The 20,225-nt window shown below is 53.8% G+C and overlaps 6 protein-coding genes across 6 annotated transcripts; 4 read left to right on the top strand and 2 right to left on the bottom strand.

Annotated features, from left to right (window-relative positions):
• Window positions 1-26: 26 nt before the first annotated feature.
• N657DRAFT_273978 (P-loop containing nucleoside triphosphate hydrolase protein) lies at window positions 27-2,255 on the bottom strand. The gene is made up of 4 exons (XM_062786566.1): window positions 1,998-2,255; window positions 1,684-1,931; window positions 1,044-1,629; window positions 27-994 (listed from the first exon to the last, which is right to left on the bottom strand). Exons 1-4 carry the CDS (start codon window positions 2,148-2,150, stop codon window positions 143-145), a joined length of 1,839 nt encoding a protein of 612 aa, XP_062649433.1. The 5' UTR covers window positions 2,151-2,255; the 3' UTR covers window positions 27-142.
• A 2,005-nt stretch (window positions 2,256-4,260) lies between these two features.
• Window positions 4,261-4,914, top strand: N657DRAFT_678739 (uncharacterized protein; the record flags this gene model as incomplete). The annotated part of the gene is made up of 3 exons (XM_062796104.1): window positions 4,261-4,318; window positions 4,403-4,470; window positions 4,537-4,914. The coding sequence occupies 3 exons, from the start codon at window positions 4,261-4,263 to the stop codon at window positions 4,912-4,914; spliced, it is 504 nt and encodes a 167-aa protein (XP_062649432.1).
• Window positions 4,915-5,779: 865 nt separating this feature from the next.
• N657DRAFT_591356 (uncharacterized protein) lies at window positions 5,780-7,376 on the bottom strand. The gene is made up of 3 exons (XM_062789906.1): window positions 7,232-7,376; window positions 6,776-7,160; window positions 5,780-6,719 (listed from the first exon to the last, which is right to left on the bottom strand). The coding sequence occupies exons 2-3, from the start codon at window positions 7,138-7,140 to the stop codon at window positions 5,867-5,869; spliced, it is 1,218 nt and encodes a 405-aa protein (XP_062649431.1). The 5' UTR covers window positions 7,141-7,160; window positions 7,232-7,376; the 3' UTR covers window positions 5,780-5,866.
• Window positions 7,377-9,110: 1,734 nt separating this feature from the next.
• N657DRAFT_688373 (SAICAR synthase-like protein) lies at window positions 9,111-10,973 on the top strand. Its single transcript, XM_062796934.1, has 2 exons — window positions 9,111-9,512; window positions 9,570-10,973. Exons 1-2 carry the CDS (start codon window positions 9,445-9,447, stop codon window positions 10,690-10,692), a joined length of 1,191 nt encoding a protein of 396 aa, XP_062649430.1. The 5' UTR covers window positions 9,111-9,444; the 3' UTR covers window positions 10,693-10,973.
• Window positions 10,974-14,133: 3,160 nt separating this feature from the next.
• N657DRAFT_642397 (uncharacterized protein) lies at window positions 14,134-16,110 on the top strand. The gene is made up of 4 exons (XM_062792336.1): window positions 14,134-14,265; window positions 14,380-15,265; window positions 15,323-15,589; window positions 15,640-16,110. The coding sequence occupies exons 1-4, from the start codon at window positions 14,230-14,232 to the stop codon at window positions 15,906-15,908; spliced, it is 1,458 nt and encodes a 485-aa protein (XP_062649429.1). The 5' UTR covers window positions 14,134-14,229; the 3' UTR covers window positions 15,909-16,110.
• A 1,706-nt stretch (window positions 16,111-17,816) lies between these two features.
• N657DRAFT_568720 (uncharacterized protein) lies at window positions 17,817-19,695 on the top strand (the record flags this gene model as incomplete). The annotated part of the gene is made up of 2 exons (XM_062788609.1): window positions 17,817-17,947; window positions 18,036-19,695. The coding sequence occupies 2 exons, from the start codon at window positions 17,817-17,819 to the stop codon at window positions 19,693-19,695; spliced, it is 1,791 nt and encodes a 596-aa protein (XP_062649428.1).
• Window positions 19,696-20,225: the final 530 nt, after the last annotated feature.

Here is a 20,225-nt window from a genome sequence, read left to right as displayed (position 1 = left end):
TAAACAGGTTGTAAGGTGTAAGGGTATCACAAATCCTATCTTCCGGTCCGACAAGCCACTCGCCTGCGTCATACACAAGCTCGCTGAGCGAACCATCCTAAACCGAGCAAGCAACAGCAACCCGGGCCAAACAACAACGCTACTACCCCCACGTTCCACCACCACCACCCGTCCGCCCGCCCCTCCGCTGCGCACTCAACCGCCAGTCGTCCTCGCCCTGGAATCTGTTATACAGCGGCTGGATCCTCTCGGCCTGCTTCCTCTTGCTCAGGCGGTCTGTCGGCGCAACCTTGAAGAAGGTCGGCGCCGCCTCCACCAGCCACTTGGGCTCGATGCTGGTCGTGAAATGCATGTACTCGCGCGTCGTGAGCACCAAGGTATGATACACGACCCACTCGGCCTGCTTGCCAAATAGCGCCGAGCTGGGGTGCAGATACACCGGTGTGCCCTCGATCAGCGTCTTGTAGCCCTCCTGCGGATCCTTGCGGGCGGTGTTGCGGAAGAAGCCGGCGCAGAGCGACTGCCGGATCTTGTCAGTGTCGCGGCCGCAGCTGATGATGGGGTGCCGGTGGCGCTCCATAATCTTGACGATCTGCTCGCGTACGTCCTTGGCCCTGCGCATCGTGCGGGCCTGGATGAAATTTTCGAAGCACCATGCGTTGGCATAGCCGTTGTTCTTCCACGAGTTGTAAACGTTGAGGAGCGTGAGGTGATCGCCTGATGGGTCGTGGAACTTGGCCTTCTTCTGGTCTGCTTGGTTCTGCTTTTCCTTTGGTCGGTAGAATACTGTGGTTTGGCTGAGCATCGAAACGATGGTCACCATCTCGTCAGAGCAGCCCTTGTCGACCGAGGCGATAAGGACTTTGGAAAGGGATGGTTCCATGGGGAAATCCGCCATCTTCCTACCCCGACGGGTCAACAGCCCTTCGTCATCCAACGCTCCCAGGGTATACAGTTCCTCGAGCGCCGTAAGCATCGTGTTGACGGGCGGGGGCTAAACAACGTCAGCAACCGCAAGGTACTCAAGGAACGACGGAACTTACATCCATAAAGTCGAAGCGGAGTAGATCGTTGATCCCCATGGCCTTCAACATCAGGATTGTAGTGGACAGATTTTGCCGCTGTATCTCGGGGATCGTCGTGGGGAGCATTTCGGACTGGAACGCGGCCTCAGTGTACAGACGGAAGCACTTGCCTGGGCCTGTACGGCCCGCACGACCCGCTCGCTGATTCGCCTGCGCCTGGGAAATAGGGGTCACCACCAGGGAGTCCATTCCCAGCTTTGGATCGTATGCATTCTGCTTCACGAAACCGGGGTCGACCACGTAGTAAATGTAGTCGATGGTGATTGAGGTCTCGGCGATATTGGTGGCAATGACGACCTTGCGGCTGCCGGGCGGCGCTGGCTCAAAGATCTTGCTCTGCATCTCGCTGGGAAGCGCAGAGTAAACTGGTAGGACAATGAGCTCGGGAACACCCGGGCCTAGAGCCTTCATCCTTTCGTACAGAATCTCGCAAGCCGTGTCGATTTCTTCTTGACCTGTTAAGAAGACCAGTATGTCACCCGGGGGTTCGGTCAGGTGAATTTGCATCACCGTGGTGAGCGCCGCATCGAGGTAATCCGATTCCCTACACAGGTCAGCTACTTGCCAGACTCTGAAGGCTTAAGGAGTGTAGACGTACGGTTCCCGTGAATAGAGAATCTCAACGGGGAAAGTTCGTCCGGGAATAGTAAAAATGGGGCACGAGTTGAAGTACTCGCTGAACTTGTCCGCATCCAGAGTTGCGCTTGTAACGATGATCTTGAGGTCGTCTCGTTTCTTTACGGTCTTCTTCAACAACGCGAAAAGGACGTCAGTCGCAATTGTCCGCTCATGGGCCTCATCCAACATGATAACGGAATATCTCTTTAGGTCAGGATCCATTAGGATCTCACGTTGCAACCTATGTTTAGGTCAGTAATTCGACACCAGCAGCGGAGAAGCAAGGACGCCTACATTCCGTCCGTCATATATTTGATCTTCGTTGCCGGACTGGTGACGTCTTCGAATCTGATGGTGTAGCCGACTTCCTGGCCGAGCTGGCATCCAACTTCCTCGGCCACGCGCTTGGCTACCGATACAGCCGCGACTCGGCGAGGTTGCGTGCATCCGATCATGCCGTTGTTTGAGAAGCCAGCTTCCGCGAGATATTGCGTAAGCTGCGTGGTCTTTCCTGAACCAGTCTCGCCCACCACGATCAGAATCTGGTTTTCTTTGACAGCTTGGATGAGCTGGTCTCTAAAAGCAAAAACGGGCAGCGACTCCCGCTGCTCCTTGATGCTCATGTTGGTTCGCCTGCCGAGGGGCTGATCCTTTGCTATGGCCTTCTTCCACTCGGAAAATCCCTCTGGGGCTGATTGTGTCGCCTGGGCCCGCTTCCGCAGGTCGCTAGCAAACTGTCGTGTTTCAGGGTTCGCCATAGGATCCTGCCACTGCGACGACAAATCGACCTTCGGTTTCTCCTGCTGTGCCTCAGCCTCCTGCTGCCGCAGCTCCTTTCTTTCCTTCGCCAAGTTGGTCCCAGCCATGGCCGCGCGGTTGAGTGAGCCGTCAGGTGCCTTGACGACTCGGATGGGCGACAGCTCTAGCGACTGCTTGGTTTGCCCCGCCAAAAACGGGGGTTCCTCGTCCCGAATTTCAATATCGAATTCCTCTTCCAGTTCCATCTGCCCTTCACCCCTAAGTGTGGCATTGTATTCGTCTTCGAGGTCGGGGTAATCCGAGGCCTTGACAATCCCGGCAGCGATCATCTGGCGGATTTCCCATCGTTCTGGAGAGGTCATTCGCTTCTTCTGGCTCCGTGCCACTGCGGAGGCTTGGAAGGAGCCGTTTAGCGCATTCGCCGTGTCGCCTGGAACCTTGCCACGGCCGCCGAGAGCCTCCATGTTCGCGCCAGAACCTAACCTCATCTGCGGCGCGAGGTCCATGCCCGTCTGCTGATCCACGTCTTTCATCGACAGCCCTATCCTGTTGCCCTCGATCTTGATGACTTTGACCTTGACATCCTGCCCCTTCGAAACAACATCCGACGGATGGTCGACCCGTTGCCCGAATGCCGAAACATGGACCAATCCATCGACCTTGCCCCTGACGCCATGTAGGTTCACAAAGGCGCCAAAATCTTTGATCCCTGTGACATGACCATCGTAGATCTTGTACAGCTGTGGTGTGTCGTCCAGCTCCTGAGGTGGCGGGCGGCGGAAATCGTCGTCTTCGTCGTAGCGGCCGTTCTTCCGTCGGCCACGCCGGGGGGACGGCGACCTCGACCTCGACCTAGATCTTGAGCGATATCGGTCTTTCCGTTTCCGCCTCGACTCGTCTCGGTAGCCGTCCGGGGTGCGACTGCGTTTTCGTGGACGGTCATTGTCGGCCCGCTTTGGCTCCAAGCTTTCCAACATTGCCAACGTGTCATCAATGGCCTCCACGGCCTTGTCGGGGATGGAAAGACCCTTAAAGACCTTGGTCTGTTCCTCCACTGGCCGCTTCGGCTTCTCGTCGCCGCCATCGTGCTGCGCGCCATTTTGTTTCCCTTTGAACTTGGGGTGCATAGTCTGGACAAGGCGATCAATGCTCTCCACCAAGCTGGGCGAGAATTCGGCCCCGTACGCAGCTAGCTTGGCTCTAAAATCGGCAAAGGACGCGCATTCTAAGCGCTGAGCGATGACGAACTCGGCCAGCGTCTTGTCGTTGATCCCCAAGTGGTTCTGCAATTCCGACGTGACTTTCGACACGAGCGAAAGCAGCTCGAGAGATTCCAAATCGTCCATGTTTTCGGCTAAGCGTAGATGAGCGGGGCTAAACAAGTGAAGGAGAAAATATGGCCAAAAGGCCACAATCTATGATGGCTGACGGTTGCAGGTGGTCGGGTTGGAGATGGAGGAAATGGAATGGGCATTCTGCCTCGAATTCTCGACCGCCTTTGTTGCCAAGGCTCGGCTCACAGATGTAACCCTAACCCAGACATTATTATGTGGGGTGCCCAACCTTGTGCATGCCGCCAGGCCACAAGCAGACAAGCGCCATCCCACATTACGCAAGCCCCTGGCACCGCCACCCAATCTGGTCATCAGCTCCATTAACTGGACCCCGTGTTACATCATGGTCCCGCGACCCTTCATGAACACTGCTTCACCCAGATCTCTCAAATCACCCTCCGACATCTCCAACCTCCGCGACCATCTTTTCACTCGCTTTACTTTACGAAACTGACGCTGCCACGATGTGCTCGACCGATATCTTCCTCGGTGTTTTGGCCGTTCTTTTCCCGCCACTTCCCGGTCAGTTGCCCGCGTCCATCCCCGCAGCTGCTTGGTTGCCTGGAGCACCTCTCCCTCACAGCAGCCAACTAACTCACACAACAGTTTGGGTAAAGCGCGGCATTTGCTCCGCAGACTCGGTCATCAACATCCTGCTTTTCATCCTAGGCTACGTACGTCCATTTCCTCCCTCTTCAACCCTGTCGAGCTTCCATCTGACTGACCCATTCTCATCGCAGGTCCCCGGCCTCCTTCACGCGTGGTACATCATCGCAACGTACCCGGAGCCGCCTAACGACTACGACTACCATCATCTCCCCCAAGACGCCGAGCACGGCCGCATCTACGTGTTTGTCCACAACAACGGCCACGGCCCGCAACCGCAAGGCTACCAGCAGCAGCCGCACGCCCACGGCCACCCGACCAAGCCGCAGAGCCAATACGTGAACTACGGGACCACAGGCGCTCCTTCGTCGGCGGCTTCCGCTAGTCCCCAGCAGCATCCTCCACAAGAGCAGGGCACCACGTCGCCGGCCGGCCCGAGCGAGGGCGGCGCGCCGCCTCCGAGCTACGCACAAGTCGTTGCCGGGGATCATAAGGTGCAGACGCATGACTAGAGTTGGGACATGTGCTTGTTCTGTGCCTGTGCCTCGACTTCTCCTGCCCGGCAGTTGCAGAAGCGGGGTCATTGCGGTGTGCGCCAAGAAGCGTTGGTGCTAGGGACTCAGCGCCAGAGACTATATGGCTTCTTATCTCGGCCGTGATGGCCGTGCTCTTGGCATGGTAACTTGGGATGTCTCTAGCTCAGAAAGGTGTTGATGTTGGGCCGTGAATGTGTGTGGGGACTAAGACAACGGGATGTTTTGGATGAGCTTGGTTGGGATGGATAAGTGCGATCACTATGTTATGTTAATGACCTGGTAACGTTAGCGTCTTGTTGTATTCAATTAGTCGAGCAATGATCACGGCAACACTGGCCCCACAGCTCAGCGTTGGTTTTGAGAAAGCCTTGACACTACCTAGGTAACCAATGTCCAACCCAGCATTCGAAGGATGGGGTGGCTGTTGGACAGTTTCCAAGCTGGGCATTCTCGATACCTGTTTCAGGGGCGACTTCCATTACACCCGGGTTGACGTGGTCCGCTTAGGGAACGCGTCGCGAGAAGCAAGCGCAGTTCAGATTCAACACGTCCAGATTCACAGGTCCGATAAATCAACGAGTTATCTACCTTTCTACGAAGTAGCCACGTGCTCTCTCTAGATTGGTTCGTCAAATCGGGCAACGAAAGGAAAGAAATAAGCAAACGGAAAGAAACGAATAGAAAGAAAAAACACAAACGAAAAGAGAAAAAAGGAAAAGAAACAGAAAGAAGAAAAAGAAACGAAAACGGATAGATTAGAAAAAGGAAAGAATCGAAATGAGAAGAAAAGGGAAAGAAACGAAAAAGAAAGGAACAAAAAAGGGAAAGGAAGTCAAGACAAGCGCGCCCCACGCCCCAACTTCCATCACCGGCGCACCTCCCAGGCCCCAAGCCCCAGTCCCCGGCATCCCCGAGATCTTCTCTGCCTCTAAACAATTCCGTCGCCGTCCGGAACCGCAGCCGTATCCTCCTCGTCAGCGTCATAAACGCTCCTCGCCGGCCGATCGTTGTGGACCGGCTCCTTGTAGTTGAACATCAGTTCCTGCGGCAGAAAGACGTAGAAGCTTGGCCGTATCTCCTTGATGTATTGGATGAACTTGAGGCCCACGTTCAGGGTGCCCATTGCCATGGTCAGCTTCATGCCCACCGCCATGAGCTCCAGAGCGTCCTTTTCCAAGATGAGCTGGCTCTCCACATCCGCCTCAGGCGGGATGGTGGCGGTCATCGAGTTGTCCCAGCCATCACGGACAATTACAGGACGAACGGTGATAGTGCCGCACGGCTCGATGTCCGGGTAGTCAGCGAGATGCTTGTTGATGGCCTTGTACTTGGCTTGGAAGGCGTTGCTGGGGGGCGTTATGGTAAGGACCTCGAAGGTCATCTCGGTCGTGTCGGTGACGCACCACTCGATATCTGTGGGATAGTGATTGGCTTCCAACAAGATCGAGATTGTGGCTGCAGTGCTGATTCTGGCAAACTTTGGGTCGGGAAGTGGCTGCCCCCAGCAGCTGTCAGGACCTGACGAGTTGTCATACGCTCCCTTGACATGCAGCACGTGGAGTGCAGTGTTGAAGTGACCGGGGAGCAGCTCCCGCAAGTGCGAAATGGCCGGTACCTCCTCATGGGCGCGCCGACAAACCTGCTGGGCGTTCCTGACGTCGTCGACATACTCGGGGCAGACGTCGTGGCGGTCAACGTACTTGAGAAAGTTGAGCACCACGTCGACGCCCATGAAGTAGTCGGCCGTGTTGGAGCCAACCATCTTACGGAGATGCTCGGACCTGGAAACGTTAATTGTGATCCCCACAGAAGTTTGAACCGGTCGCGGGAGACTTACACAAAACCCGCTGCAACGCCAGTGAAATCGACATCCCAGTGCTCGGGGTAGTTCGGGTTGTAGAAGCGAGGGTTGTAGTTCCCGTCTCCACCGCGCTGGATCACATCGTCGGCCGTCATCTCTCTAACCTCTCCTTTGCTTGCGTCCTCCAGAACATCGTCTGTGATGGTCCGAGTGCCCTGAAACTGTCTCACGGTGGTATCGATTCCCCCCAAAACAAGGTACCGGGAGAACAGTGTGTCGCGCTGCGGGCCCAGGCGTCGGCGGGCGCGGTAGCGCTGGATGCACTCCTCGATACGGTCAACGAACGGGCGGTGGGATGCGTAGATGACCTCCTTCTCCTCGTTATACTCGGCCACCGTCATGGGCGGGTCACAGTAGTACTCTAACGTGTATTAGCGACCGTGTAAGACAACGGAGGTTGTAGCCTCATTGCTGTTGGATACCAAGACTTACCTTCAAAACCAGTGCCTCGTTTTTTCGCTCCAGCGCCACGTTTCGTCTTCTTTTTCTTGGTGCCGTCTTCTTGCCTTTCGTCCTCCGCTCGGACTCTGCCAACGCCGGCAGCCTGGGGTTGAGTCTCGGCTGACGAGACACCCAGTGTATTCTCCAGACGTGTAGAACTCGAGTTCGCGGGGGAGGCCATCCTCGTAACTTCTGGGGCGAGGGCCGCGGCTGTGGAAACGACTTTACTGATCTTTCTGCGCTCGAAATGTTCCCGGCCAAAAAGGTTGAAGTTTGCGAAGTGAAGGTCGACAAACTCGAATGACAGACGATAACTTGGAAATCGGGCAAAGCCAAATGATAGAAGACGAATCTGACAATTGAAAGAGAAGTGCAACACTCTTTTTCTCTCTGGGCGTTTTGGAAGAAAACGAGAGTTGGAGGCACAAACTGACAAGAAAAGGAACTTGAAGGCGAAGTCGAGAATCGGGTCTACAAGTGCCGATTTCACCGCAATGGCGACTTCTTGTGAAAGTAAACTAAAGAAACAAACGGAGGGAGTTGGTCGAACTGGCAGTGGGAATCAAGCCGTAGAAATCGATATCTCGTTGTTAAGCGTAAGATATAGAACAAATCGAGATGAATAAGTTATTTTGGTTCACAGGTCTGATGCTTCCCTTTCATGATAACTTGGCCTGAAGCCTACTCTTCGAATTGAAACGCCTTTGCCGCCTGGTTATGCTGATGGTTATATTGAAAGACAGTATTGCGCAGGACAGGCTCGAGTGCAAAAGAGATAAAGGTAAGGAAGGTAGGAGCCCAAGCCACCTCTTAGATCCCAGAGAATGTCACCTTGTGTTTGAAGAGCAAGGGAAGCCAACCAACACATCGCAGCCAGTAAACCACATCATGCATCAACTGGCCATGACAAGCGGGAGTTTGCTCTTGTCTGTTAGGAGACTTGTCTAGCGCCCAGCCATCCAAACAACTGAATGCAACTTTGGTAAGCAGCAGGACAAACCACCTCGTGCCGAGCTAGCGTCCCGAGGATCGAGCAATCACCTTTGAATCGACACACCTTACCTCAGCGAGGATCCATTGCGCCGTGGTTAAAGGGAGACCAATACTTGGATCAATGACCGTCCGCATCCGAAAGTTTGGGTTCGGGTTGAGATTAAGCGGTTAGTCCTCCACTCATGCAACCGAGCACTTAAAACCCTGAAAAGCGAATTGAGCAAAAGTGAGAACCGACGAGCACACCAGCGACATAGCGAGATACGGATACATCTCGTACCTCTCCCGCAAGGTCGGCTCAAGCGGCTGGGCTGATAGGCACGGTTTCGAATGCATCAACAAAGCGTCATATTATCGGCTAAGCTGGTGCCCTGTTCCTAAAATATGAAGAAGCCGCCAGTGTGCCGGGAGCAGGGAGGTCAAACGGGACATAGTGCTGAGGTATGCCATGAATAGTTTGGTGGGAGGGACAAGGGAGCCATTTGATGCGTTGCATAAATAAACGGCCGTCGCTGCGGTAAGTGTTGTGCAAAGTAGTACAAGCAGAACAAGTTGGTCCCTCTGCTACCACTGCAGTTTGTTCGCTGGAATAAAGGCAGCTGCCTTCTGTCCTGGAATCTGCCTTGCGCCTTGAGTCTGGTTGTCGCCGACCGGAAGGAAGGCAGTCAAGCCACACATGCAGGTAGGGTCTCACTCCGCCTGGGCAACGTTGTGTTGACGCCAGCTGGAGCCATGCAGGCGGGAGGCTTACACTGTAGCCTTGTCTTCCTGTGGGTCTTTGTTTCCGCCGCGCTAAGGCAATTGCGCATAATTCGATTGGATTGATACCTCGGCATTCGAGCAGGGGCAATGCGAATCCGGAGATCAATCCAACAGCAACCCCCACCATCTTTTGAAGCGCGCTTCGCCCCGCTGTAGCGCCCCGCGAGTTTTCATCTGAGCTCAGCGGCCTCGTTGGCGCCTCGCTGGTCAACAATGCCATGGTTTCCCACCGGGGACAGGTCCTTCTCCTGTTTCATGCTTCAGCTAACTTCATCTCTGCGTCAGTCTGACGCTTGAATTTCGTTCGCCCATGCAAATGAGCAAATTCCACCGTTGACAACACAACACTCCCTTTAAGTACCGACACTGGAGCAGTATTCGCGAGCTCTGCATCATATCTGCAGCAACAAATCGGGTTGCCATTCGCGAGTGGAGGCTCGTCGAACGAAATGACCGGCACTCGAGAACTTCCCAGCCATGCCGAACTTCAGCCATGTGACCACACGGTTGCAGGACAGTACGCGCGCACCCCAGATACCCTTGTTTGAGTCTCGATACTGACTTCCCTCTTCAGTGATGGGGCACTGTCCGACGCCAATGGCGAGCTTTTTATCAAGCCCTGCATGCAGCAGGAGATTGACTTCTACGAGAAAGCCTTCCAGGAGCACCCCGATTTTGCTGCGCTTATGCCCGTCTACCTCGGGACCCTTGCCCTCAACGACGCGACCGATGCCAGCTCCTTGAATGAGCAGCTTCCTGCCGTTGCCGAACATCTCAGCGAGGGGCTAAAGGAAGAGGCAGTGTTAGCGGTAAAGGAGACCTTGGGCAAGGCAGCTGATGAACCGGCTGACGGGCAAGGCAACATCGCGTGGAAGCCGAACAAGAACCGAAGGATCGTAACAAACGCGTCGGTTGTTCTCGAGAACAGCACTTACGGATTCAAGAAACCCAACATCCTCGATGCGAAGCTCGGCCGGCGGCTGTGGGCCGACGATGCGCCCATGGAGAAGCGCAAGCGATTCGACGAAATCACCAAAGCGACCACCAACGGGTCGCATGGTTTCCGCATTGCGGGAATGCGTGTGTACAAGGGTTCCGATAACCCCGAGGAGCTCGACTCGGAAGACTTTAGGATCTACAGCAAAGACTATGGCAGGTTCCAGGTCAACAAGGACAACGTCGTGCAGGAGATCGGCAAGTTCATTTTCAACGAGCGGGCCGGTATTGACGAAGACCTCGGGAGAGCGGTTGCGCAGGCCTTTCTTGGGGATCTCAGGCGGGTGGAGCACGTGCTGGCCAACTCGGAGACGCGCATGTACTCCGCCAGTCTGTTATTTACATTCGAGGGCGACGGTGAGGCCCTGCGAGAAGCAATCGAACAAAACAATGCGCTCGCTTCCGAGATGGAAGAGAAGAACAGGGAGCTTGACCTCGCGCAGGAGACAGTCGCCGAGCTCGAGGCGCAAGTGCATTCTGGTGCCATTGAAGGCGACGTCAAGGTGGTGGAGCTCATGGGAGATGTTGCCGCCGATAGTGACGAGGACGGAGATGCCGAGCTGTCTACGCTGCCGAGGATATATTCTCTCAAGCTCATCGACTTTGCACATGCCGAGTGGGTGCCTGGCCAGGGGCCGGATGAGAACAGCCTTCTCGGTGTTCGTAGTCTGATAAAGATATTTGAAGAGCTGGTTCGGTAAAGGATAGATGGATGAAGAGGTGTTTCTCATGAGAGACGGTATTCTCAGGCACTTCGGTAACGAGGAAATGTGTTGATCAGACGTCAATCATGAGGAAGGTTGTTAGAGAAGGTCATTGCGTTGTATTTCCTGAATACCCCCTTTTACTTTTCTTTTGCATTAGAGAACACAGCTGGATCTTGCCCAATTTCAAGCCTGCTATCCTTTAGACGAAAAACTACATCTCTAAGCATTCTAAATGTATACTATTAGTGTCACAGAACCATAGTAGGTCTGGGAAGATAACTGCGTTGCTCTATGAAGAGGAAAGGAAGCTATGGATGGATGAACCTGAAGCTAAGTGCAATGTGCCACGTGACCTAGGGATCGGCGGTCAGTGCCGTGACAATTAGCTCTAAAGACTTAACTTAACATATATTATCAGCGAGTAACTATATTAGTAAGTAGATTAATTTATATGCAATGTGTCTTTCTTGCATCTAATATTAATTTCCTCTACTATATTAATGTAACTATCTGATATTTCAGTCGAGGCAAGATTATTATTACATTATTATTCTTATACTACTATATGCTAGGGCTCGCCGGACCTTCTACTACTAACTACAAAGGATAATTATGCCTGCAAGGCTAGACAAAAAACTTCTATCTCTCTAATACTAGTGAAGTCCTTAATCTACCTACTATAGCGAAAAGAAAGGCGGAAATAGCTAACTAGGTCATCGAACTAGCTTCGTTCTAGCTATATAGCTAATTTATACTCTAGGAGTTTTCTAAGGTATAGTAGCTACCTAATTATCGTCCTTGCATGCCTTCTCTCTTTGTTTCCCCACTCTCACGAGGGGCGCTACTGATGTTACGGGTGGGCGCAACTGACCACTGCGTAACACCCTCAAAAGAGGGACCGTGGTTCGAACTGTCAAGTCGAACCAGGAGGTGCGCACATGAACCTCACACTGTCACGACCCGTGACAACTGACCACTATATAACACCCTTAAAAGAGGGACTAAGATTCGAACCATCTAGTCGAACTAAGAATTGCGCATATAAACCTTACACTGTTACTACCCGTGACACTACTTCTCCTTTAGGCGCTGCCCGCCTTATAAAGTAACACGCGTCGCGCTCTACGCTAGGGTTATAGCTCTACCTCTAAGTGTATTATATTCTCCGCCATTAACGAAGGCTGTAGCAATGGATAGATATAAGTTTGCTTGCTTTTGGTTGGAGAATATCGAGGTATTGATTCGAGTAAGTGACTCTGAAATCTACCCCTGATTTTCCTAACGTCTCTCTTCTCTATCTTCACCGACGAATCGTCCTACCAAAACAATACGAGCAGTTCAACGACTTGGATATTCCGGTTCCCTTCTCAGAAATGGGATAAGAACTCTCGTCAACTTAGAAAGTCATGGCAAAGGCACTATTTCGATTATGATCTGGGCTGGAATTCAGAAAGGGGGAGGACTGACATAGTCGCTATGGAACGGGACTACTAACCACCGTACAAAGAGGATATAGCTCTTGGAGCCATCAACGAGCATTGAAATAAGGTCTTCTTCCAATATGCGACGGCATAAGGCAATTTCAACAAGACAACGCTCGGATCACATATCGATGTCGTCGACCACGTGGCTCCTGAACCGCGCCGTTGAGGTGCTTGAGGATTGGCCCGCTCACAGCCCGGATTTTATTGCAATCGAGCATATATGGGCTTTGTTGAAATGGAGGATGAAACAGGAATATCCAGACATCTGGTCTCTCAAGAAAAACTAGCTGGATGTTGCTGAATTCACTCGATGTCTTCGGGCATGTTGGTGTTGAACTGAACTGGCTCCTTGGCACCTGGATTCAGGGGCTGGGCACTGTTGCCCAATGCAGTAAGCGTGGAAGACTCGTCACCCACCCAAAAGCAGGGTCTGGCGAGGGCCCCGAAGCCCTCGGTTCTTTAAGCAAAACACACACATCACGCATGGTTCAGACAGTCAATTCAAGCTTCATCTTGTGCCTCAATTGATGCAGTGTCACCTGGTTGGTCTATGCCTATTCGAGCCTGTAACTGTTGCTGTCCAACACGGCGCAACCGCCGTGACATTTAGTACTCGATACTTTTACCTTCAGCTATAATTACTTTCTATAACCTATCTGGCATTAAGTATGCTAACTACAGTAAAAGGTTCTCCAATATTATACTCTATACCTCCTAATCGCTATATGCAGAGCTGAATGACCAAGTTGTGAATGATCTAGATAGTAGTCCTCAACGTAGTTCTTCAGCTATTGCTAGAAATTCTCCATTGAATTGAGGTCCAGGCTTCGTATAAGCCAGTCTAATAGTTCAGGTCTAAGTACTATAGTGAGATACCTTACTAACTGAGCTATATAGGCAGCAGCGTTGTCTTGTTAAAAGACGAATGCGCAGTATAAAACTTTCAGAACTGCCATATACGTAGAGGTATATAACGCTGATATTTCTTGCTATTTATATTCCTATATCCCTTCTTTTTAGAAGCACTTAGGTCCCTTATACTATCTGGCGAAGTAGCTCTAGAATATTCAGCTATGTGATTATATCTGAAGTAGTATCTAAGTTCGAGGGTCTTCGGTATCGTATTGTCACGGGTGGGACAGGCTGATAGTCCAATGGCAGTTGTCTTAGGGCTAAGCTACAGTCTGGGCTCTATTCCGTCAGGTACGGGCAGGCTTGATTGTCAAGACGTAGTTCAAGGAGCTACGAACAGAACTCGCGGCAGCGAGGTGCAGAGTCTTCAACCCGCAGGGGCCTCCACACGCTGGGCCCCACCCCTGGGTCCTGTCAGGCACGGCGCAATCGCCGTGACACGTATATAGTAATCCACTTCTTCTATATAGAGTTATTAGTAGCTTGAGTCTCATCGCTAAAGATAATCTTTGCCTAATTCTCGAGATTAGATTATAGAGCTAACTGCTTATATTTGAAGACGAGTTATATAACCTAGTACTAAGTAGTCAGTTTTGTCCCATAGGACCATTTCTTTCTTAAGTAACCTATCGATGGTATGGCTTTTATTCAGGAGTAGGCGTAACGTGTTTTATCAGCGAATGCACCATATCAGCGAGTGCACCACTGGTAAGGACTGCATATATATTTGGGTGCAGCACTAACGACGGGAATAAGCGGGGAATAAGCTGTTAGTACTTCGACTAAGTGTCTGTGCAGCCCTTACCAGTGGTGCACTCGCTGATATGGTGCACTCGCTGATAAAACACGTTAACGTTAGTTGAAAATTGAAAATATCCGACATTGTAACCATTGTACCACCTTTCATTTCTCCGTTGGGAGCCTGAAATTTCCCATTCCTAGTACGAAGTACGCGCGCAAATACCATACGTCAGGTATTACTAAATCGTTACCGCTATTCTTCTTACGTGCTGCCCCACCGTTGCCTGCCGCAGCCTCAAACTACCAAATGGAGCTTCAGCTCAAATTGAAGCTTAACTTGGAAGCTTCCGTTTCCCTACAACCACCGATTCAATGGGGTATTAGTCCTTCCAAGATGTCTATTCCCGGCCTTGGGCAGATAGCCCCGCAGGTACGAGCCCGTCCATCACCCAAACCGCATCTTCTCCGTGACGATTAGCTTTGCAATGAACGATGCACAGTCACCTATTTCAGAAGCCCCGGCTAACAGCCCGTACGTCCAAAGCAACCCACACCATCGACGACCCGCACAATAACCCTCCGCCCCTTCTGGGAATGGCGCTTCCAAGTGCCCCGCAGCTCATCGACGACCAACGCGGCCGCCGGCGCCACCGTCCGCCTGATCTCGGGCACCGCCGAGCGCGACGGCACCGAGTTAGCCCTCAACCGCGCCTATACCTTCCCGCGCAACACCCAGTCCAAGCTGCTGACCTACACGGGCGCCACGCTCGAGGTGAGCGGCGACGTCGTCGACCGCGTCGCGCAGTACGCGGCGCCCGAGGACTCGCCGCAGCTGATGGTGCTGAATCTGCATTTTGCGCTGCAGGAGCTGAGGGCGGCTGCTTCGAAGAATAGGAGTCAGAATAATCATCTTGATGATAATAATGGGGCGGGAGCGGCAGTGGGGTCTTCATCGATGCCAGCACCAGGGCCAAGGGTTATGATTTGCGGGGAGAAGAGCAGTGGCAAGACGAGCGTTGTGAGGACGCTGGCGGCGCTCGCGACGAGGGCTGGCGGGCAGCCGCTGGTGGCGAGCGTCGATCCGAGCGAGGGCTTGCTGGCGCTGCCGGGGACGGTGAGCGCAGCCCTGTTTGGGACGGTGATGGATGTTGAGGACCCTGCTGGCGGGTTTGGCGTCAACGGGACGCCCAGCAGCGGCCCAAGTGCGGTGCCGGTGAAGCTGCCGATGGTGTATTATCTTGGAAGGGAGAGGGCGGAGGAGGACGTGCCACTGTGGAAGGACTTGGTGAGCAAGTTGGGGAGCTCGGTCAGGGCCAAGCTTGCGGCGGATGAGATGGTGAGGGAGACGGGGTTGGTGTTGGATACGCCGGCGATGACCGTGGCGAAGGCGGATATGGAGAATTTGGTTCATGCTGCGACTAAGTTTGCGGGTGAGTTGCTGAGAAGACTTGAAAGGCCGTGTGGTGTTTGTCGCTAACCTGCAACAGTGAACATTGTGATTGTCATTGGCTCGGCGAAACTCCACAATGAATTGCAGCGCCGCCTGGGAAACGAGCGAACGGCACATGGCGAAGCGATCACCTTCACCCTGCTCGACAAATCTGAGGGGGTGGCGGAACGGGACAAGGAATTTATGAAGTTTGCTCGTGAAGCAGCGATCAAGGAGTACTTCTTCGGTGATGCCAAGAGGACGCTGAGCCCGTTCACGCAGTCGGTTGGCTTTGACGACGTGGCGATCTACAAAATCCCCGATGGTAAGGTCTCGATCTCGTACATCTGCCAGTCCTGACTGACAATGAGCTAGATTCAGATTTCTACGACAATCAGCCAGCTCTCGAGGCTGCGGAGGTGTCTGCGGAAATGTCTCACTGGACGCTTGCCGTCATGAATGCCTCGGTGAACGATCCACCCGACACCATCCGACAGGCACCCGTTATGGGGTTTGTGGCCATCGCGGATGTGGACGAAGACAGGCGGCGGCTCAAGATCCTCTCCCCGGTCAGTGGCCGGTTAGGGAATAGGCCGATGGTATGGGGTCGATGGCCTGAGCCTTACATCAACCTGCTTGGGTAGTTGGATTTATGTGTGGCATGGCAGTTGCATTTCTGTCGCTCTCCACCGGATGCGGTTGGGTCCGGCGTAAAGGAGGAGGGGACTTTGAAGCTTGGGGATGGCAAGGCACGCCCATCAGGCGAATTTCCTCTCCTGTTGCATTAGTAAAGATCACTAAATTTTAGTGAGAGATACCCTAGGTTCGACAAAGTCCCAGCATTTGAACAAGCGTGGGCGGAGTATCCCCATGCCCTGTCCCGTCCATCCTTGTTTGTTTGAGGCACTTGAACCACACCACCGGGACTGTGATACCGCAGCCCTAGAGGAAGAAAAGCCCTAGGATCGGAAGTGGGAGAATTCCTTCCCGCAAAGGACGCTTCGAGTCAAATGTTGGGCAGTTGGGTTTTCTGTCCTTGTTGGTCGAAGTGAAGCCCAGTGGTTGGTTCCGCGACAAACAGCTTCGAGACGGCTCGCTTGATTTGAGGTCTCACTTCAATTCGAGGGTGTTGGGTTGGAGAGGCTGAGAGGCTGGCTTCGGCTGGTCAGCCGAAATCACAGGCTTCCATTGTCTTGTGAGGTTCAACCAGCTTGCACCTCGGCAGACACGCTCGCTTATTGGCCCAATCCGAATCCGGTGCGCACAGGCCATCGCCCACAATGCAAGGGCTCGCTCTCTCCTCCCTTGCTACACTTACAAGTCCAGGACCAAGGCCGCTCGCTAGCCCTTCCTATTTTTAAAGATGGTCACACTATGCACGGATGACCCCCAACCAATATTGTTGAGCCTCCAACGCCATCTCTACGCTAATCGATATCAAATCCAAGCCAGTCGGGAGAGCTGGGACGGGACAGCTGATGCATCAGTTCCACGGCAGGCGCGGGATGCACAAAATCGGGTCCCGCGATGCGATGCGCTAACTGCCGACTCGGGCGGATGGCCCTGTCAGCTGGTGGCCCTTCGCAATGTCACATCGTATCGGACGACGTATATGTCACGTGGACATGTTACTTTGCGTGCTGTACTCGGTCGCGACCCGTTCGTAGGCCGCAACTGGCTGAGTTGGAAGAGACAACTGGATGAGCGGGCATTTCTTTGGTCTTGCGCATCTTTTCGATGACGCTGTCTCTCTGTCCTGCAGCCAGGCGGCCTCGTGGTTGCAATCTCTCTCTCATCAGCGCCTCGGTCCACGGATGTGCTTATTGCCTCCGTTGGCGCCTGCATGACCAGTCAGAGCCAACCAGAATCATGACGTGGACACCAAGCCCCCATCCGAACCTCCCACATCTCACATCCGGGAAATGTTCAAAAACCTTTGCTTTTTGTCGTCGAGTTGGCTATTGTCGGGAGACTGCAATTCCGGGTCGCACGACCATCTCGACTGATCATGCCGATCCCCCCAAGGACGGCTCCACGGTCCAGATCCAACATAACCCCGGGCAGCCGAGTCTTGAATTTACGTCCATAATGCACACATCCACCACAACCCAGCCCTTTCTCGTTCTTTTTCTTTCGTCTGAAACTCGCCCCTGTTGGTTTGTTGGTTCACACATCCAGGCGTCTCTGCTTCATGTCCTTCTTGATCCCTCCCATATCACTTTCTGCATCCGGTCCTCAAGCCAAACCCTTCCCAGCTTTTGACTTCCCACGCACATCTCGACGAGAGGCGAGACAAACACAGAACTCTCATTGCTATTCTTATCACTCAGTCCAGCTCATACAACGGTCGACCAACCCAATAGGCTCACTACAAAACCCCTTTTCCGCCGCCGTCATGCACCTACCCCGGATAGACAAGCCTTGGTATTGTACGTTGGACCAGTAGTCTTGCCAATGCAGTGGAAGGCATACCGGCTCTCAGCATATAGCGTCTATGGCCTTTGCAGATGATGTCGTTTCTCCCACTCTACAATGGAGTGGCTACACCAGGGATGTCGCCGGTTGCAGTCCGGCATGTTTCTTCCCCTGCCAACAGCACAGAGCATATTGTCCGGGTCTTGCTGGCTCTTTCACTCGCAATCGCCTCCGTCAGCGTCATGGCCACCCTCTCCGCCATGTACTGGTTTGTGAAGATGAGACGCTGCTTCCGGCACGAGCAAGTACCGACTTGGGTCTTTCGGACATGTGAATCCCTGGCTAACACTTGACAGGTTGATTCTGCTATTAATCAGAAGCGACTTCCTCAAAACCCTCGTCTTCGTGGTCTTTCCCATCGTCAGTTTCGCTTGGGGCAGCATCCCATCCGACTCGGCCTTCTGTCAGATCAGCGGTTTTACCCTCGCCGTCGGCATCGAGTCATCCGATGTTGCCGTTCTCTTGATTGCCCTGCACTCAGCCATGTACATATTCCGGCCGAGGTCGGGATTGTACCCGTATCGGCGACTTGCCTACCTGGTCTTTTACCTGTATCCCTTGCTGGCCGCATCTCTGGCCTTCCTCCAGGGCAATGGGTACGAGAACATGGGCCACTTCTGCTACCTCAGGACCGACAGGAGTTGGGAGAGGTTGGCACTGAGCTGGATCCCGCGGTACATAATATTCGCGGGAATTGTCGTCATCTACGCCTTCATTTATCTTTATATTCGTAGGAGGATGGGAGATTATGGGAGGAGGTGCTCGGAAGACATGCAGCCGTCGCTGGCATCGATGTCGACAAACACACCGCCAGTCCCCCCGCTCTGCTACAACGGGCTGATAACGTCTACACCATCTTCACGGCGGACATCGGCGACTGATACCGTATCAGCGGCCAAAGAATCCCTGCGACCCTCATCCTCGACCTCGCGGGAGCGGCCGGCCAGTTCTTGGACAAGCACAGAGGCTCCGCCGTCAAGGAACTCAGTCCGGTGGAACTGGACGGGCTTCACACAGGCCCAGTCGTCCGGACTCGCCCACCTGCCATCAGACAAACCTGGGGTCCCGGTCGCTCCCAGCTTCTCCGACCTGCTATCACCGCCGGCGGCACACACCCACAGGCGCCTTCCAGCAACCTCCACGAGCCCCAATGCAACACCACAGCAAACCCTCGCCACCAACGACCCCTTTCCTCCACCTTCCGACGTCCCAGCCTCCTCCCTGATACTCGCACCACCAACATCCGCGTCCATATCACCACCACCCGCAGCCGATTCCGAGCAGCCCTACCTCCCAACCCCACTACCCGGCCACAGCCCTGCTGCCCAGCAAACCAACAGAAAACCCACCCTCCGCCAGCTCCGCTCCCTCTTCATCTACCCGCTCGCCTACACCATCACCTGGCTCTTCCCCTTCATCTCACACATCCTGGGCTACAACGACGACAGCAGGGCCCACCACCACTCCTCCTCTCCGCAACAACAAGGAGTAGTAGTACACAGCGACCCGCCGCCACCGCACTGGCTGCTCGTCGTGAGCCTCGCCAGCTTGTGCGTGCAGGGCGCGGTGGACTGCGGCGTGTTCATGGCCCGAGAGACGCCCTGGCGGTTTGAGGCCAGGGGTAGGGGGTTTTGGGCCGCGCTTTGGAGGAGATGGGGGTGGAATTTCAACTGGGAGGTACAGTGTGGAGGAAGAAGGAGGGTTAGTGAAGGGGCGGGAAGATCGAGGGAGGAGATGTTGGTTGATGGGCGGCTGGCGAGGGAGAGGAGGGAGGCGGAGGTGAAGTCTGAGAGGGAGAGGGGAATGTCTAGAGGGAAGGGGGTTGTGGTGGGAGGGGAGGTGGGGAGGGAGTGGTGGGATGTTTATACTGAGAGGGTTGAGGTTGTTGGTGATGATGATGATGTGGGCTATGAGGATTGGGAGGTTGATGAGGAGCTTCGGCAGGAGGTTGGGTGATTGGGGTCGGGTCACTGGCATGCAAGCCTAACACACGGCTCTTCTCAGTTTTGGAACTTGAAGGAGGTTTACAGTATACCCTTAGTTTCTTTGGATGTTGGGCGTGGTGGTGGGTGTGGTTGCATGAGAGATACCAGACAAGGGGGCATTCTTTGGCGTTTAGGGGCACATGCATACATGAAATCGGGCGACGTATTATTCCGGATTTGGACTCGATGCGAGTCACAGTTGATGCATGAAGCGCGAGGGCTGCAGGGACCTGACGATCGTCTTTTTGTATGGTGTGATGACCCAGGTGACGTGAGTGATCATCACGGGAGTGATGAGTAGATCGGCTTGGCATTTCTTGACCCTGTTTGTAGGGCCTTCTTGCGTAGCCGTTCCTCAAAGTCAGCAACCGTTTGTTGAGGTAGAGGTCCAGCGGCGGCATCCATGCCTCAGTTTCCCAGCACCCAGTGGGAGCCGTTTTATAGGCCCCTACTACTGTATTATACGCAGACTCCTGCTCTGAGCTTTCGACAGAACCTTTG

Source organism: Parathielavia appendiculata (assembly GCF_033297405.1).
Source record: "Parathielavia appendiculata strain CBS 731.68 unplaced genomic scaffold N657scaffold_3, whole genome shotgun sequence".
In the NCBI taxonomy this organism is placed as follows: domain Eukaryota; kingdom Fungi; phylum Ascomycota; class Sordariomycetes; order Sordariales; family Chaetomiaceae; genus Parathielavia; species Parathielavia appendiculata.
This window is presented reverse-complemented; position numbering and strand designations above follow the sequence as displayed.

Excerpts from the sequence above, each read along its gene's own strand:
- N657DRAFT_273978 (XM_062786566.1), bottom strand. The coding sequence starts at position 2,150 with ATGCACGCAACCTCGCCGAGTCGCGGCTGTATCGGTAGCCAAGCGCGT. Across the intron at positions 1,630-1,683 it reads ATTCTCTATTCACGGGAACC|GGAATCGGATTACCTCGATG; the intron begins GTACGTCTACAC and ends TGACCTGTGTAG. Across the intron at positions 995-1,043 it reads TCCGCTTCGACTTTATGGAT|CCCCCGCCCGTCAACACGAT; the intron begins GTAAGTTCCGTC and ends GACGTTGTTTAG.
- N657DRAFT_642397 (XM_062792336.1), top strand. The coding sequence starts at position 14,230 with ATGTCTATTCCCGGCCTTGGGCAGATAGCCCCGCAG. Across the intron at positions 14,266-14,379 it reads TTGGGCAGATAGCCCCGCAG|CAACCCACACCATCGACGAC; the intron begins GTACGAGCCCGT and ends GTACGTCCAAAG. Across the intron at positions 15,590-15,639 it reads GATCTACAAAATCCCCGATG|ATTCAGATTTCTACGACAAT; the intron begins GTAAGGTCTCGA and ends ACAATGAGCTAG.
- N657DRAFT_688373 (XM_062796934.1), top strand. The coding sequence starts at position 9,445 with ATGACCGGCACTCGAGAACTTCCCAGCCATGCCGAACTTCAGCCATGT. Across the intron at positions 9,513-9,569 it reads GACCACACGGTTGCAGGACA|TGATGGGGCACTGTCCGACG; the intron begins GTACGCGCGCAC and ends TTCCCTCTTCAG.
- N657DRAFT_591356 (XM_062789906.1), bottom strand. The coding sequence starts at position 7,140 with ATGACGGTGGCCGAGTATAACGAGGAGAAGGAGGTCATCTACGCATCC. Across the intron at positions 6,720-6,775 it reads GGCGTTGCAGCGGGTTTTGT|GTCCGAGCATCTCCGTAAGA; the intron begins GTAAGTCTCCCG and ends TAACGTTTCCAG.